This window comes from Coregonus lavaretus (genome assembly GCF_964263955.1).
Source record: "Coregonus lavaretus genome assembly, chromosome: 15".
Lineage (NCBI taxonomy): Eukaryota > Metazoa > Chordata > Actinopteri > Salmoniformes > Salmonidae > Coregonus > Coregonus lavaretus.
In genome coordinates this window covers 112,100-130,702 of record NC_140002.1, presented here as the reverse complement: position 1 = coordinate 130,702, position 18,603 = coordinate 112,100, and the positions used below count along the sequence as shown (strand labels likewise).

The window sequence follows — 18,603 nt, the reverse complement described above, 5'->3', positions numbered from 1 at the left end:
TCTATACAGTCAGTCATCATTAACTCTCCCTCTATAAAGTCAGTCAGTCATCATTAACTCTCCCTCTATACAGTCAGTAAGTCATCATTAACTCCCCCTCTATACAGTCAGTCATCATTAACTCCCCCTCTATACAGTCAGTCATCATTAACTCCCCCTCTATACAGTCAGTCATCATTAACTCCCCCTCTATACAGTCAGTCATCATTAACTCCCCCTCTATACAGTCAGTCATCATTAACTCCCCCTCTATACAGTCAGTCAGTCATCATTAACTCTCCCTCTATACAGTCAGTCAGTCATCATTAACTCTCCCTCTATAAAATCAGTCAGTCATCATTAACTCTCCCTCTATAAAATCAGTCAGTCATCATTAACTCTCCCTCTATACAGTCAGGCATCATTAACTCTCCCTCTCTACAGTCAGTCAGGCATCATTAACTCCCCATCTATACAGTCAGTCATCATTAATAATCCCTCTATACAGTCAGTCATCATTAACTCCCCCTCTATACAGTCAGTCAGTCATCATTAACTCTCCCTATATACAGTCAGTCATCATTAAATCTCCCTCTATACAGTCAGTCATCATTAACTCCCCATCTGTACAGTCAGTCATCATTAACTCCCCCTCTATACAGTCAGTCATCATTAACTCCCCCTCTTTACAGTCTGTCAGTCATCATTAACTCTCCCTCTATACAGTCAGTCATCATTAACTCTCCCTATATACAGTCAGTCATCATTAACTCTCCCTCTATACAGTCAGTCATCATTAAATCTCCCTCTATACAGTCAGTCATCATTAACTCCCCATCTATACAGTCAGTCATCATTAACTCCCCATCTATACAGTCAGTCATCATTAACTCCCCCTCTATACAGTCAGTCATCATTAACTCCCCCTCTTTACAGTCTGTCAGTCATAATTAACTCTACCTCTATACGGTCAGTCATCATTAACTCTCCCTTTATACACTCAGTCATTCATCATTAACTCCCCCTCTATACAGTGTCATCATTAACTCCCCCTCTATACAGTCAGACAGTCATCATTAACTCCCTTTCTATACAGTCAGTCATCATTAACTCCCCCTCTATACAGTCAGTCAGTCATCAATTACTCTCCCTCTATACAGTCAGTCATCATTACCTCTCCCTCTATACAGTCATTCAGTCAACATTAACTCTCTCTTTATACACTGTCAGTCATCAATTACTCTCCCTCTATACAGTCAGTCATCATTAATAATCCCTCTATACAGTCAGTCATCATTAACTCCCCCTCTATACAGTCAGTCAGTCATCATTAACTCTCCCTCTATACAGTCAGTCATCATTATCTCTCCCTCTATACAGTCAGTCAGTCATCATTATCTCTCCCTCTATACAGTCAGTCAGTCATCATTAACTCTTCCTCTATACAGTCAGTCAGTCATCATTAACTCTCCCTCTATACAGTCAGTCATCAATTACTCTCCCTCTATACAGTCAGTCATCATTAACTCTCCCTCTATAAAGTCAGTCAGTCATCATTAACTCTCCCTCTATACAGTCAGTCAGTCAGTCAGTCATCATTAACTCCCCCTCTATACAGTCAGTCATCATTAACTCCCCCTCTATACAGTCAGTCATCATTAACTCTCCCTCTATACAGTCAGTCATTAACTCTCCCTCTATACAGTCAGTCAGTCATCATTAACTCTCCCTCTATACAGTCAGTCAGTCATCATTAACTCCCCCTCTATACAGTCAGTCAGTCATCATTAACTCCCCCTCTATACAGTCAGTCATCATTAACTCTCCCTCTATAAAATCAGTCAGTCATCATTAACTCTCCCTCTATAAAATCTGTCAATCATCATTAACTCTCCCTCTTTACAGTCAGTCAGGCATCATTAACTCTCCCTCTCTACAGTCAGTCAGGCATCATTAACTCCCCCTCTATACAGTCAGTCATTAACTCTCCCTCTATACAGTCAGTCATCATTAAATCTCCCTCTATACAGTCAGTCATCATTAAATCTCCCTCTATACAGTCAGTCATCATTAACTCCCCATCTATACAGTCAGTCATCATTAACTCCCCCTCTTTACAGTCTGTCAGTCATAATTAACTCTACCTCTATACAGTCAGTCATCATTAACTCTCCCTCTCTACAGTCAGTCAGGCATCATTAACTCTCCCTCTCTACAGTCAGTCAGGCATCATTAACTCCCCCTCTATACAGTCAGTCATTAACTCCCCCTCTATACAGTCAGTCAGTCATCAATTACTCTCCCTCTATACAGTCAGTCAGTCATCATTAACTCTCCCTCTATACAGTCAGTCAGTCATCATTAACTCTCCATCTATACAGTCATTCAGTCAACATTAACTCTCTCTTTATACACTGTCAGTCATCAATTACTCTCCCTCTATACAGTCAGTCATCATTAATAATCCCTCTATACAGTCAGTCATCATTAACTCCCCCTCTATACAGTCAGTCAGTCATCATTAACTCTCCCTCTATACAGTCAGTCATCATTAACTCTCCCTCTATACAGTCAGTCAGTCATCATTATCTCTCCCTCTATACAGTCAGTCAGTCATCATTAACTCTCCCTCTATACAGTCAGTCAGTCATCATTAACTCTCCATCTATAAAATCAGTCAGTCATCATTAACTCTCCCTCTATAAAATCAGTCAATCATCATTAACTCTCCCTCTATAAAATCAGTCAGTCATCATTACCTCTCCCTCTATTCAGTTAACATTAACTCTCTCTTTATACACTGTCAGTCATCAATTACTATCCCTCTATACAGTCAGTCATCATTAATAATCCCTCTATACAGTCAGTCATCATTAACTCTCCCTCTATAAAGTCAGTCAGTCATCATTAACTCTCCCTCTATACAGTCAGTCAGTCAGTCATCATTAACTCCCCCTCTATACAGTCAGTCATCATTAACTCTCCCTCTATACAGTCAGTCATCATTAACTCCCCCTCTATACAGTCAGTCATCATTAACTCCCCCTCTATACAGTCAGTCATCATTAACTCCCCCTCTATACAGTCAGTCATCATTAACTCCCCCTCTATACAGTCAGTCATCATTAACTCCCCCTCTATACAGTCAGTCAGTCATCATTAACTCCCCCTCTATACAGTCAGTCAGTCATCATTAACTCCCCCTCTATACAGTCAGTCAGTCATCATGAACTCCCCCTCTATAAAGTCAGTCAGTCATCATTAACTCCCCCTCTATACAGTCAGTCAGTCATCATGAACTCCCCCTCTATACAGTCAGTCAGTCAGTCATCATTAACTCCCCCTCTATAAAGTCAGTCAGTCATCATTAACTCTCCCTCTATACAGTCAGTCAGTCAGTCATCATTAACTCCCCCTCTATACAGTCAGTCATCATTAACTCCCCCTCTATACAGTCAGTCATCATTAACTCCCCCTCTATACAGTCAGTCATCATTAACTCCCCCTCTATACAGTCAGTCAGTCATCATTAACTCTCCCTCTATACAGTCAGTCAGTCATCATTAACTCCCCCTCTATACAGTCAGTCAGTCATCATTAACTCCCCCTCTATACAGTCATTCATCATTAACTCTCCCTCTATAAAATCAGTCAGTCATCATTAACTCTCCCTCTATAAAATCAGTCAATCATCATTAACTCTCCCTCTTTACAGTCAGTCAGGCATCATTAACTCTCCCTCTCTACAGTCAGTCAGGCATCATTAACTCCCCCTCTATACAGTCAGTCATTAACTCTCCCTCTATACAGTCAGTCATCATTAAATCTCCCTCTATACAGTCAGTCATCATTAAATCTCCCTCTATACAGTCAGTCATCATTAACTCCCCATCTATACAGTCAGTCATCATTAACTCCCCCTCTTTACAGTCTGTCAGTCATCATTAACTCTCCCTCTATACAGTCTGTCAGTCATAATTAACTCTACTTCTATACGGTCAGTCATCATTAACTCTCCCTTTATACACTCAGTCATTCATCATTAACTCCCCCTCTATACAGTGTCATCATTAACTCCCCCTCTATACAGTCAGACAGTCATCATTAACTCCCTTTCTATACAGTCAGTCATCATTAACTCCCCCTCTATACAGTCAGTCAGTCATCAATTACTCTCCCTCTATACAGTCAGTCAGTCATCATTAACTCTCCCTCTATACAGTCAGTCAGTCATCATTAACTCTCCATCTATACAGTCATTCAGTCAACATTAACTCTCTCTTTATACACTGTCAGTCATCAATTACTCTCCCTCTATACAGTCAGTCATCATTAATAATCCCTCTATACAGTCAGTCATCATTAACTCTCCCTCTATACAGTCAGTCAGTCATCATTATCTCTCCCTCTATACAGTCAGTCAGTCATCATTAACTCTCCCTCTATACAGTCAGTCAGTCATCATTAACTCTCCCTCTATAAAATCAGTCAGTCATCATTAACTCTCCCTCTATAAAATCAGTCAGTCATCATTACCTCTCCCTCTATTCAGTTAACATTAACTCTCTCTTTATACACTGTCAGTCATCAATTACTATCCCTCTATACAGTCAGTCATCATTAATAATCCCTCTATACAGTCAGTCATCATTAACTCTCCCTCTATAAAGTCAGTCAGTCATCATTAACTCTCCCTCTATACAGTCAGTCAGTCAGTCATCATTAACTCCCCCTCTATACAGTCAGTCATCATTAACTCCCCCTCTATACAGTCAGTCATCATTAACTCCCCCTCTATACAGTCAGTCATCATTAACTCCCCCTCTATACAGTCAGTCATCATTAACTCCCCCTCTATACAGTCAGTCAGTCATCATTAACTCCCCCTCTATACAGTCAGTCAGTCATAATTAACTCCCCCTCTATACAGTCAGTCAGTCATCATTAACTCCCCCTCTATACAGTCAGTCAGTCATCATTAACTCTCCCTCTATACAGTCAGTCAGTCATCATTAACTCCCCCTCTATACAGTCAGTCAGTCATCATTAACTCCCCCTCTATACAGTCATTCATCATTAACTCTCCCTCTATAAAATCAGTCAGTCATCATTAACTCTCCCTCTATAAAATCAGTCAATCATCATTAACTCTCCCTCTTTACAGTCAGTCAGGCATCATTAACTCTCCCTCTCTACAGTCAGTCAGGCATCATTAACTCCCCCTCTATACAGTCAGTCATTAACTCTCCCTCTATACAGTCAGTCATCATTAAATCTCCCTCTATACAGTCAGTCATCATTAAATATCCCTCTATACAGTCAGTCATCATTAACTCCCCATCTATACAGTCAGTCATCATTAACTCCCCCTCTTTACAGTCTGTCAGTCATCATTAACTCTCCCTCTATACAGTCTGTCAGTCATAATTAACTCTACTTCTATACGGTCAGTCATCATTAACTCTCCCTTTATACACTCAGTCATTCATCATTAACTCCCCCTCTATACAGTGTCATCATTAACTCCCCCTCTATACAGTCAGACAGTCATCATTAACTCCCTTTCTATACAGTCAGTCATCATTAACTCCCCCTCTATACAGTCAGTCAGTCATCAATTACTCTCCCTCTATACAGTCAGTCAGTCATCATTAACTCTCCCTCTATACAGTCAGTCAGTCAGTCATCATTAACTCCCCCTCTATACAGTCAGTCATCATTAACTCCCCCTCTATACAGTCAGTCATCATTAACTCCCCCTCTATACAGTCAGTCATCATTAACTCCCCCTCTATACAGTCAGTCATCATTAACTCCCCCTCTATACAGTCAGTCAGTCATCATTAACTCTCCCTCTATACAGTCAGTCAGGCATCATTAACTCTCCCTCTCTACAGTCAGTCAGGCATCATTAACTCCCCATCTATACAGTCAGTCATCATTAATAATCCCTCTATACAGTCAGTCATCATTAACTCCCCCTCTATACAGTCAGTCAGTCATCATGAACTCCCCCTCTATACAGTCAGTCAGTCATCATTAACTCCCCCTCTATAAAGTCAGTCAGTCATCATGAACTCTCCCTCTATAAAATCAGTCAGTCATCCTTACCTCTCCCTCTATTCAGTTAACATTAACTCTCTCTTTATACACTGTCAGTCATCAATTACTATCCCTCTATACAGTCAGTCATCATTAATAATCCCTCTATACAGTCAGTCATCATTAACTCTCCCTCTATAAAGTCAGTCAGTCATCATTAACTCTCCCTCTATACAGTCAGTCATCATTAACTCCCCCTCTATACAGCCAGTCATCATTAACTCCCCCTCTATACAGTCAGTCATCATTAACTCCCCCTCTATACAGTCAGTCAGTCATCATTAACTCTCCCTCTATACAGTCAGTCAGTCATCATTAACTCTCCCTCTATACAGTCAGTCAGTCATCATTAACTCTCCCTCTATACAGTCAGTCAGTCATCATTAACTCTCCCTCTATAAAATCAGTCAGTCATCATTAACTCTCCCTCTATAAAATCAGTCAGTCAACATTAACTCTCTCTTTATACACTGTCAGTCATCAATTACTCTCCCTCTATACAGTCAGTCATCATTAATAATCCCTCTATACAGTCAGTCATCATTAACTCCCCCTCTATACAGTCAGTCAGTCATCATTAACTCTCCCTCTATACAGTCAGTCATCATTATCTCTCCCTCTATACAGTCAGTCAGTCATCATTATCTCTCCCTCTATACAGTCAGTCAGTCATCATTAACTCTTCCTCTATACAGTCAGTCAGTCATCATTAACTCTCCCTCTATACAGTCAGTCATCAATTACTCTCCCTCTATACAGTCAGTCATCATTAACTCTCCCTCTATAAAGTCAGTCAGTCATCATTAACTCTCCCTCTATACAGTCAGTCATCATTAACTCTCCCTCTATACAGTCAGTCAGTCATCATTATCTCTCCCTCTATACAGTCAGTCAGTCATCATTAACTCTCCCTCTATACAGTCAGTCAGTCATCATTAACTCTCCCTCTATACAGTCAGTCAGTCATCATTAACTCTCCCTCTATAAAATCAGTCAGTCATCATTAACTCCCCATCTATACAGTCAGTCATCATTAACTCCCCATCTATACAGTCAGTCATCATTAACTCCCCCTCTATACAGTCAGTCATCATTAACTCCCCCTCTTTACAGTCTGTCAGTCATAATTAACTCTACCTCTATACGGTCAGTCATCATTAACTCTCCCTTTATACACTCAGTCATTCATCATTAACTCCCCCTCTATACAGTGTCATCATTAACTCCCCCTCTATACAGTCAGACAGTCATCATTAACTCCCTTTCTATACAGTCAGTCATCATTAACTCCCCCTCTATAAAATCAGTCAGTCATCATTAACTCTCCCTCTATAAAATCAGTCAGTCATCATTAACTCTCCCTCTATAAAATCAGTCAGTCATCATTAACTCTCCCTCTATAAAATCAGTCAGTCATCATTACCTCTCCCTCTATTCAGTTAACATTAACTCTCTCTTTATACACTGTCAGTCATCAATTACTATCCCTCTATACAGTCAGTCATCATTAATAATCCCTCTATACAGTCAGTCATCATTAACTCTCCCTCTATAAAGTCAGTCAGTCATCATTAACTCTCCCTCTATACAGTCAGTCAGTCAGTCATCATTAACTCCCCCTCTATACAGTCAGTCATCATTAACTCCCCCTCTATACAGTCAGTCATCATTAACTCCCCCTCTATACAGTCAGTCATCATTAACTCCCCCTCTATACAGTCAGTCATCATTAACTCCCCCTCTATACAGTCAGTCATCATTAACTCCCCCTCTATACAGTCAGTCATCATTAACTCCCCCTCTATACAGTCAGTCAGTCATCATTAACTCCCCCTCTATACAGTCAGTCAGTCATCATTAACTCCCCCTCTATTCAGTCAGTCATCATGAACTCCCCCTCTATACAGTCAGTCATCATTAACTCCCCCTCTATACAGTCAGTCATCATTAACTCCCCCTCTATACAGTCAGTCAGTCATCATTAACTCTCCCTCTATACAGTCAGTCAGTCATCATTAACTCTCCCTCTATAAAATCAGTCAGTCATCATTAACTCTCCCTCTATAAAATCAGTCAGTCATCATTAACTCTCCCTCTATACAGTCAGTCAGGCATCATTAACTCTCCCTCTCTACAGTCAGTCAGGCATCATTAACTCCCCATCTATACAGTCAGTCATCATTAATAATCCCTCTATACAGTCAGTCATCATTAACTCCCCCTCTATACAGTCAGTCAGTCATCATGAACTCCCCCTCTATACAGTCAGTCAGTCATCATTAACTCCCCCTCTATAAAGTCAGTCAGGCATCATTAACTCCCCCTCTATGACTGATACAGTCAGTCAGTCAGTCATCATGAACTCTCCCTCTATAAAATCAGTCAGTCATCCTTACCTCTCCCTCTATTCAGTTAACATTAACTCTCTCTTTATACACTGTCAGTCATCAATTACTATCCCTCTATACAGTCAGTCATCATTAATAATCCCTCTATACAGTCAGTCATCATTAACTCTCCCTCTATAAAGTCAGTCAGTCATCATTAACTCTCCCTCTATACAGTCAGTCATCATTAACTCCCCCTCTATACAGTCAGTCATCATTAACTCCCCCTCTATACAGTCAGTCATCATTAACTCCCCCTCTATACAGTCAGTCATCATTAACTCCCCCTCTATACAGTCAGTCAGTCATCATTAACTCTCCCTCTATACAGTCAGTCAGTCATCATTAACTCTCCCTCTATAAAATCAGTCAGTCATCATTAACTCTCCCTCTATAAAATCAGTCAGTCATCATTAACTCTCCCTCTATACAGTCAGTCAGGCATCATTAACTCTCCCTCTCTACAGTCAGTCAGGCATCATTAACTCCCCATCTATACAGTCAGTCATCATTAATAATCCCTCTATACAGTCAGTCATCATTAACTCCCCCTCTATACAGTCAGTCAGTCATCATTAACTCTCCCTCTATACAGTCAGTCATCATTAACTCTCCCTATATACAGTCAGTCATCATTAACTCTCCCTCTATAAAGTCAGTCAGTCATCATTAACTCTCCCTCTATACAGTCAGTCATCATTAACTCCCCCTCTATACAGTCAGTCATCATTAACTCCCCCTCTATACAGTCAGTCATCATTAACTCCCCCTCTATACAGTCAGTCATCATTAACTCCCCCTCTATACAGTCAGTCAGTCATCATTAACTCTCCCTCTATACAGTCAGTCAGTCATCATTAACTCTCCCTCTATAAAATCAGTCAGTCATCATTAACTCTCCCTCTATAAAATCAGTCAGTCATCATTAACTCTCCCTCTATACAGTCAGTCAGGCATCATTAACTCTCCCTCTCTACAGTCAGTCAGGCATCATTAACTCCCCATCTATACAGTCAGTCATCATTAATAATCCCTCTATACAGTCAGTCATCATTAACTCCCCCTCTATACAGTCAGTCAGTCATCATTAACTCTCCCTCTATACAGTCAGTCATCATTGACTCCCCCTCTATACAGTGTCATCATTAACTCCCCCTCTATACAGTCAGTCAGTCATCATTAACTCCCCTTCTATGCAGTCAGTCATCATTAACTCCCCCTCTATACAGTCAGTCATCATTAACTCCCCCTCTATACAGTCAATCAGTCAGTCATTAACTCTCCCTCTATACAGTCAGTCATCATTAACTCCCCTCTTTACAATCAGTCAGTCATCATTACCTCTCCCTCTATACGGTCAGTCATCATTAACTCTCCCTTTATACACTCAGTCATTCATCATTAACTCCCCCTCTATACAGTGTCATCATTAACTCCCCCTCTATACAGTCAGACAGTCATCATTAACTCCCTTTCTATACAGTCAGTCATCATTAACTCCCCCTCTACAGTCAGTCAGTCATCAATTACTCTCCCTCTATACAGTCAGTCATCATTACCTCTCCCTCTATACAGTCATTCAGTGAACATTAACTCTCTCTTTATACACTGTCAGTCATCAATTACTCTCCCTCTATACAGTCAGTCATCATTAATAATCCCTCTATACAGTCAGTCATCATTAACTCCCCCTCTATACAGTCAGTCAGTCATCATTAACTCTCCCTCTATACAGTCAGTCATCATTATCTCTCCCTCTATACAGTCAGTCAGTCATCATTATCTCTCCCTCTATACAGTCAGTCAGTCATCATTAACTCTTCCTCTATACAGTCAGTCAGTCATCATTAACTCTCCCTCTATACAGTCAGTCATCAATTACTCTCCCTCTATACAGTCAGTCATCATTAACTCTCCCTCTATAAAGTCAGTCAGTCATCATTAACTCTCCCTCTTTACAGTCAGTCAGTCAGTCAGTCATCATTAACTCCCCCTCTATACAGTCAGTCATCATTAACTCCCCCTCTATACAGTCAGACAGTCATCATTAACTCTCCCTCTATACAGTCAGTCATTAACTCTCCCTCTATACAGTCAGTCAGTCATCATTAACTCTCCCTCTATACAGTCAGTCAGTCATCATTAACTCTCCCTCTATACAGTCAGTCAGTCATCATTAACTCCCCCTCTATACAGTCAGTCAGTCATCATTAACTCCCCCTCTATACAGTCAGTCAGTCATCATTAACTCTCCATCTATAAAATCAGTCAGTCATCATTAACTCTCCCTCTATAAAATCAGTCAGTCATCATTAACTCTCCCTCTATAAAATCAGTCAATCATCATTAACTCTCCCTCTCTACAGTCAGTCAGGCATCATTAACTCCCCCTCTATACAGTCAGTCATTAACTCTCCCTCTATACAGTCAGTCAGTCATCAATTACTCCCCCTCTATACAGTCAGTCATCATTAACTCCCCATCTATACAGTCAGTCATCATTAACTCCCCCTCTATACAGTCAGTCATCATTAACTCCCCCTCTATACAGTCAGTCATCATTAACTCCCCCTCTATACAGTCAGTCATCATTAACTCCCCCTCTATACAGTCAGTCATCATTAACTCCCCCTCTATACAGTCAGTCATCATTAACTCTCCCTCTATACAGTCAGTCAGTCATCATTAACTCTCCCTCTATAAAATCAGTCAGTCATCATTAACTCTCCCTCTATAAAATCAGTCAGTCATCATTAACTCCCCCTCTATACAGTCAGTCAGTCATCAATTACTCCCCCTCTATACAGTCAGTCATCATTAACTCCCCATCTATACAGTCAGTCATCATTAACTCCCCATCTATACAGTCAGTCATCATTCACTCCCCCTCTATACAGTCAGTCATCATTAACTCCCCCTCTATACAGTCTGTCAGTCATAATTAACTCTACCTCTATACGGTCAGTCATCATTAACTCTCCCTTTATACACTCAGTCATTCATCATTAACTCCCCCTCTATACAGTGTCATCATTAACTCTCCCTCTATACAGTCAGACAGTCATCATTAACTCCCTTTCTATACAGTCAGTCATCATTACCTCTCCCTCTATACAGTCATTCAGTGAACATTAACTCTCTCTTTATACACTGTCAGTCATCAATTACTCTCCCTCTATACAGTCAGTCATCATTAATAATCCCTCTATACAGTCAGTCATCATTAACTCCCCCTCTATACAGTCAGTCAGTCATCATTAACTCTCCCTCTATACAGTCAGTCAGTCATCATTAACTCTCCCTCTATACAGTCAGTCAGTCATCATTAACTCTCCCTCTATACAGTCTGTCAGTCATCATTAACTCTCCCTCTATACGGTCAGTCATCATTAACTCCCCTTCTATACGGTCAGTCAGTCATTAACTCTCCCTCTACACAGTCAGTCAGGCATCATTAACTCTCCCTCTCTACAGTCAGTCACGCATCATTAACTCCACTTCTCTACAGTCAATCAGTCATCATTAACTCCCCCTCTATACAGTCAGTCATCATTGACTCCCCCTCTATACAGTGTCATCATTAACTCCCCCTCTATACAGTCAGTCAGTCATCATTAACTCCCCTTCTATGCAGTCAGTCATCATTAACTCCCCTCTTTACAATCAGTCAGTCATCATTACCTCTCCCTCTATACAGTCAGTCAGTCAGTCATCATGAACTCTCCCTCTATAAAATCAGTCAGTCATCATTAACTCCCCCTCTAGTCAGTCAGTCGTCATCAACTCCCCCTCTATACAGTTAGTCATCATTAATTCCCCTTATTTACAGTCAGTCAGTCATCATTAACTCCCCCTCTATACAGTCAGTCATCATTAACTCCCCCTCTATACAGTCAGTCATCATTAACTCCCCCTCTATACAGTCAGTCATCATTAACTCCCCCTCTATACAGTCAGTCATCATTACCTCTCCCTCTATATAGTCAGTCAGTCATCATTAACTCTCCCTCTATACAGTCAGTCAGTCATCATTAACTCCCCCTCTATACAGTCAGTCAGTCATCATTAACTCCCCCTCTATACAGTCAGTCAGTCATCATTAACTCCCCCTCTATACAGTTAGTCAGTCATCATTAACTCCCCCTCTATACAGTCAGTCAGTCATCATTAACTCTCCTTCTATACAGTGTCAGTCATCATTAACTCTCCCTCTATACAGTCAGTCAGTCATCATTAACTCCCCCTCTATACAGTCAGTCAGTCATCATTAACTCCCCCTCTATACAGTCAGTCAGTCATCATTAACTCTCCCTCTATACAGTCAGTCAGTCATCATTAACTCCCCCTCTATACAGTCAGTCAGTCATCATTAACTCCCCCTCTATACAGTCAGTCAGTCAGGCATCATTAACTCTCCCTCTATACAGTGTCAGTCATCATTAACTCTCCCTCTATACAGTGTCAGTCATCATTAACTCTCCCTCTATACTGTCAGTCAGTCATCATTAACTCTCCCTCTATACAGTCAGCCAGTCATCATTAACTCTCCCTCTATACAGTGTCAGTCATCATTAACTCTCCCTCTATACTGTCAGTCAGTCATCATTAACTCTCCCTCTATACAGTCAGCCAGTCATCATTAACTCTCCCTCTATACAGTCAGCCAGTCATCATTAACTCTCCCTCTATACAGTCAGTCAGTAAATGCGCTCAGTAAATCATGTTCAAGTCACACCATATCTGGCTCTCCGCCTCCATCTGGAGATCAACTTTTTTGGTTAACTTTGTCTTAAGCCAGTCCAGGCCAGTCACACGCTCACAGAGGCCTAATGAAGTCCAAATGGAGGGTATTTCACTTCACAGCATCAGGGCCTTCAGATGAGTTAGTGTGGGGAGAGGGGGAGGGGGCTTTCCTGATGCTGTGTGCTCCAGAGATGAACACAGTCACTCAATTACCTCCAGCCCTGAGGGGGGGGGGAAAGTGTCTCTCTCTCTCTCCTTCCCTCCCCCTTGCCTCTCTCTTTCTCTGGCGGCCAACCTTTCATGCGGCTTCCAAGAGCTCAGTCCCTCTGGAGAAGTGATTTCTCCAACCCTCCTCGTCTATTTCCCTGGTATCAGCAGCATCAAGCTATCGGAGCATTCCCCCCTCCCCCCTTCTTTCTCTTCTCTTCTCTCTTTCCTTATTCATTATTTGACATGAATGTTGTAATTGTGTATCGTGAGTGTGAATTTGCAATATGTCAGTATTTTGGAATTCTTCTGTCAGTTTTCTTCACACTTAGGGGAAAATTCAACACATGCGGAAGAAGGCTAATACTCATTTCTGTCTCACTTTCTCTCTCTCTCCTCTCTGTTTCTCTCTCTCCTCTCTGTTTCTCTCTCTCTCCTCTCTGTTTCTCTCTCTCTCTTCTGCCTCTCTGTCTTCATCTGGTAGCGGTGCTGTCCTCTGGCTATGGACTCCCTGCCAAGTTTGTGATCCACTGCAACAGTCCAGGCTGGGGTTCGGACAAGTGTGAGGAACTGCTGGAGAAGACTGTGAAGAACTGCCTGGCCCTGGCTGACGAGAAGAAGCTCAAGTCTGTGGCCTTCCCTTCGATTGGCAGTGGAAGGTACTATATAACCTCCCCTCCCCTAGCAACAAGCCTCAACACGCTCCTAAGGCCTTTGTGTCTCCATGGTATCCATCCACATGGTTATCACCATGATGCTTGTCACCATGAAAAGCATGCTACTTCATTTTACTGTTTTGGTTGAAGTAATGGTTGTCACATTAAGGTATGATCCATACGTTGGTATAGTAGTATGTAATATGGCTTGCTGTGATACAGTAAAAATGTATGCACACATGACTGTAAAAGTCGCTTTGGATAAAAGCGTCTGCTAAATGGCATTATTATTATTATTATTATTATTATTATTATTGTGATGTATTGAAAATGACTATCACTTTAGGATGTCAATTCACCAACCTTAACAGTCCCATTTCTCCTGATAACTTAAGGAAAAGCTTTACAACTAACAATTTGACACTTACTGTCGTCATAATCAGTTATTTGACCCTTTTGTCCTGATCTTCATCTACTCATGAATGGTTTGTTTTAGTTTTTCTATATTGCTTGTCTCTTTCCCCCCCTCGATATTCTTTATGTAATGAAAAGCGCTATAAAAGTGAAATAAATGAATATAATTGTATTATTATTATTTCTTCCCTCAGGAATGGCTTCCCGAAGCAGACGGCTGCCCAGCTCATTTTGAAAGCCATCTCCAGCTACTTTGTTGCCACCATGTCCTCTTCCATCAAGACGGTTTACTTTGTGCTGTTCGACAGCGAGAGCATAGGGATCTATGTGCAGGAAATGGCCAAGCTCGACACAAACTAAGCTACCTCCCCATTGCATTACTACAGGCTTGTTTTGGATTTTTTTTTTTGAGAGAAAAATGAAAGATGTTTACCAGTGATAAAAAAAAAAAAAAAAAAAAACTTTATTGAGAGGAAATTATTTGGATTATATTTTATTTTATTTGTTGAGATATATCCTTGAAGTTGTTGTTTGACATGGAGTTCAGATGTCACTCTGTCCCTGGTGGCGTCAGACCCGGGTCCCGCTCAGAAGGGCACAAACGTTCTGAATGTTGTCTTCTCTCTGACATGATTCCCCTTTATTGTACACGACAGAGTCTGTTCTGTTTGTTTCTATCTGAATGTTCTGTAATGTTGCGTCGCACTGAGCAAGGCCCTGTTCGATCAGGATGGTGGTACTTAAGTTCCTTGTGCTAAAAATTGAAGTTCTATGTGCTAATGATTACTTAAGTTCCTTGTGCTAAAACTGAAGTTCTGTGGGCTAATTATTACTTAAGTTCTGTGTGCTAAAACTGAAAGGGTTGCATTCCAAGTGTTTGCAATACTGTGGTAGAGATTTGTCTCTAAATTTGTCTCTTTTTTAATTGGAACAGAACGTTTTATGTTCATGATGTATTACCAGTGGTATACACTAGATGGAGTGTGTGAAATGTTTTAGTAAAATATTACAGTGACAAGGTTTTCCTTTTTTTAAACGGTTAGTTTTTATTCTGATTTTCACTTTGCCAACTCTAAAAGAAAAACTTATTTGAAAAGAAAATAGTTATTTGTGTTTTTATTGAGCTATAAAGCTATTGACATAATATAGCATTTTGTTTGAGGAGTTGAAAGAAGTTGTACAGGCTTTTGCTCACAGGCAATTAGTCCTCTATGCTCACAGGCAATTAGTCCCCTCTCGGCTCGCATGCAATTAGTCCCCTCTCGGCTCGCAGGCAATTAGTCCCCTCTCTGCTTACACGCAATTAGTCCTCTCTCTGCTCACATGCAATTAGTCCCCTCTCTGCTCACATGCAATTAGTCCCCTCTCGGCTCGCAGGCAATTAGTCCCCTCTCTGCTCACATGCAATTAGTCCTCTCTTTGCTCACAGGCAATTAGTCCTCTCTTTGCTCACAGGCAATGAGTCCTCTCTCTCTCACCAGTAGATGGCTCCCTATCGTCAGGAGTGGGGTCTTTCACAGAGCCATTTTGTGCTGGAAAGACCTCTTTTCATTAAGATGTCCAAAATGAAGTGTCTGATACAATGAGTGGATCAGAATGGATGCTGCATTAACTAATTGCTGTAAGCACCACTTGCGTTTTGGAATATTCAATATCTTTCTAATGATGACTTGAAGAAAAATAAAAGCTTTCTTAATATTGCAAAACATGAAAATACAGGACTATCCAATCCAGTAACATATATTGAAAACAATGTTTTTTTTATACTCTCTAGTAACTAATGTAACCATATCAGAAAGTGTGTGCGTGTGTGTCTGTCTGTGTGAATGAGCGAGCATGGAGGACTAGCTGTTGTAGCCTACTACCATTTTAAGTAGTGTGAAGGCGGTGGGCGCAGAGACCCTAGGCCTCGGTCTCATCCTGGGGCTATGTTGGCAGGGCGCTCTGAGGACCAGGAGTCAGACGGGGGTCACTTTCCCAGCGCCACAGTGAGAGAGAGAGAGGGAGGCAGAGACCCAGGACCTCCTCGAAGGGCGCCCATCTGACGACTAATCCCCAGGAAATACAGGCAAGGTCCCCCCCCCTCCTCTCGCAGGGAAAGCTCTGTAAATTCAAAGCATCTGTACAAGGCCGGGGCCAGTCCTCCGCCCTGTGAACAGGGCCGCGTTCCCAGAGTCCCTTGCAGATTTAAATTGTATTCTTTGCGAGAGAGAAAAAATTACAGAGTGAAAAACAAACACTGGCGAAGATCAAGGACGTTAAGAAGCTGGTCATCAAAGATCTTGCCAGTGTTCGTGAAAGGAATGTAATGCCTCCTTCATTATGCTGTGGGACCCTCTCTCAGATACATACACCAGCCCCTGTTCAAACCACTGGTGATTTATCTTAATTACTCCGTGTTTCTGCTAAAGTGTTTTTGGGTTCCACTGGATTGTTTTCTGTCAATGTATGCAAGCGTCAGTCATTTGAAAAGAGCTGGATATTGGTGAATGTGGCGGAGGTTGTGTGCCTGGTATGAAGTTGGAGCTGATCCTGGCCTAGTCTTATGTGGTCTGTGTCATGTGAGGACTTGGAGTTTTGTTGTATTTTTATTCGCCCGCATCATGTTCTGTGCGAAATGGCAATATGAATGGAGAACCAGTTCTTCCTGACTCTCCAATCATATGAAAGTATTGAAAAGGAATTCTTCCTACCTAAAGTGGTTGAGCTAAGTAGAGAACAGTCAGTGGCTAAGTAGCAGTAGGCAGTAGGTTTCCTATCCAATATGGCCACCCTGCTTACATAGATACAGTACCTTCTTCCACTACCGTTGAGAACATATCGGATCTACTAAGCTTTCATGGAACTCACGGAACTGGGAACTCCAGTTCCATCCACAGCCAATACGATGGGCCGAAGGGAAAGTTACACGAAAGTAGTGAAGGAGGGAGTGGCACTTCTTAGCAACTGTCACTCTGCCATGCCTGCCTGTGTTTTGCTTGTGTTTCTGGGCCTGCGGTCTCCGAGCGTCAGCGTATGAATTAGGAGGAACAGCCAGAGTGTTGCCACTCGTCTCCAAACAGCAGCAAACGGTTAAGGCAGATCTCAGGCTTCGCCCCGTCGCACTGTGGACCAGTCAGCACAGGAAACCTGATAGGCTTCGCCCCGTCGCACTGTGGACCAGTCAGCACAGGAAACCTGATAGTTTTGTTCGTTTTGATGGCCTGATTCCCTGGCTTACAATAATAAATTAAATGCAATCCCAGCTAGACCTCAGCTGCAATGGAGGGGCATACTGCTTTATTTTCTTCATCTGTGGAGTTTAAAGCCAACCCCCCCCCCCCCCCCCCCCCGCTGACCCCACAGCCAACCAAAAGGAGATTGGGAATATGCAGCTCTAATCTGGTTAAACCGTGCAAAAGGCCCAGAGAGAGCCACCAGTCTAACGCTAGGGGAGAATAACAGCACCAGTCTAACGCTAGGGGAGAATAACAGCACCAGTCTAACGCTAGGGGAGAATAACAGCACCAGTCTAACGCTAGGGGAGAATAACAGCACCAGTCTAACGCTAGGGGAGAATAACAGCACCAGTCTAACGCTAGGGGAGAATAACAGCACCAGTCTAACGCTAGGGGAGAATAACAGCACCAGTCTAACGCTAGGGGAGAATAACAGCACCAGTCTAACGCTAGGGGAGAATAACAGCACCAGTCTAACGCTAGGGGAGAATAACAGCACCAGTCTTAACGCTAGGGGAGAATAACAGCACCAGTCTAACGCTAGGGGAGGATAACAGCACCAGTCTAACGCTAGGGGAGAATAACAGCACCAGTCTAACGCTAGGGGAGGATAACAGCACCAGTCTAACGCTAGGGGAGAATAACAGCACCAGTCTTAACGCTAGGGGAGAATAACAGCACCAGTCTAACGCTAGGGGAGAATAACAGCACCAGTCTAACGCTAGGGGAGAATAACAGCACCAGTCTAACGCTAGGGGAGAATAACAGCACCAGTCTAACGCTAGGGGAGAATAACAGCACCAGTCTAACGCTAGGGGAGAATAACAGCACCAGTCTAACGCTAGGGGAGAATAACAGCACCAGTCTAACGCTAGGGGAGAATAACAGCACCAGTCT

General features: G+C 42.0%; 1 protein-coding gene across 4 annotated transcripts in view; it reads left to right on the top strand.

The window, feature by feature from the left end:
• The window catches only part of macroh2a1 (macroH2A.1 histone), a 44,301-nt gene extending 28,795 nt beyond the window's left edge, over nt 1–15,506 (top strand). For all 4 annotated transcript variants that reach the window (XM_084178690.1, XM_084178692.1, XM_084178693.1 and 1 more), the window contains exons 8-9: nt 13,903–14,077; nt 14,683–15,506. In XM_084178690.1, the coding sequence (XP_084034816.1) occupies nt 13,903–14,077; nt 14,683–14,848 (341 nt within the window). In that variant the 3' untranslated portion in view covers nt 14,849–15,506. The remainder of the gene's footprint in view (nt 1–13,902; nt 14,078–14,682) is intronic.
• The last annotated feature ends 3,097 nt before the right edge of the window (nt 15,507–18,603 follow it).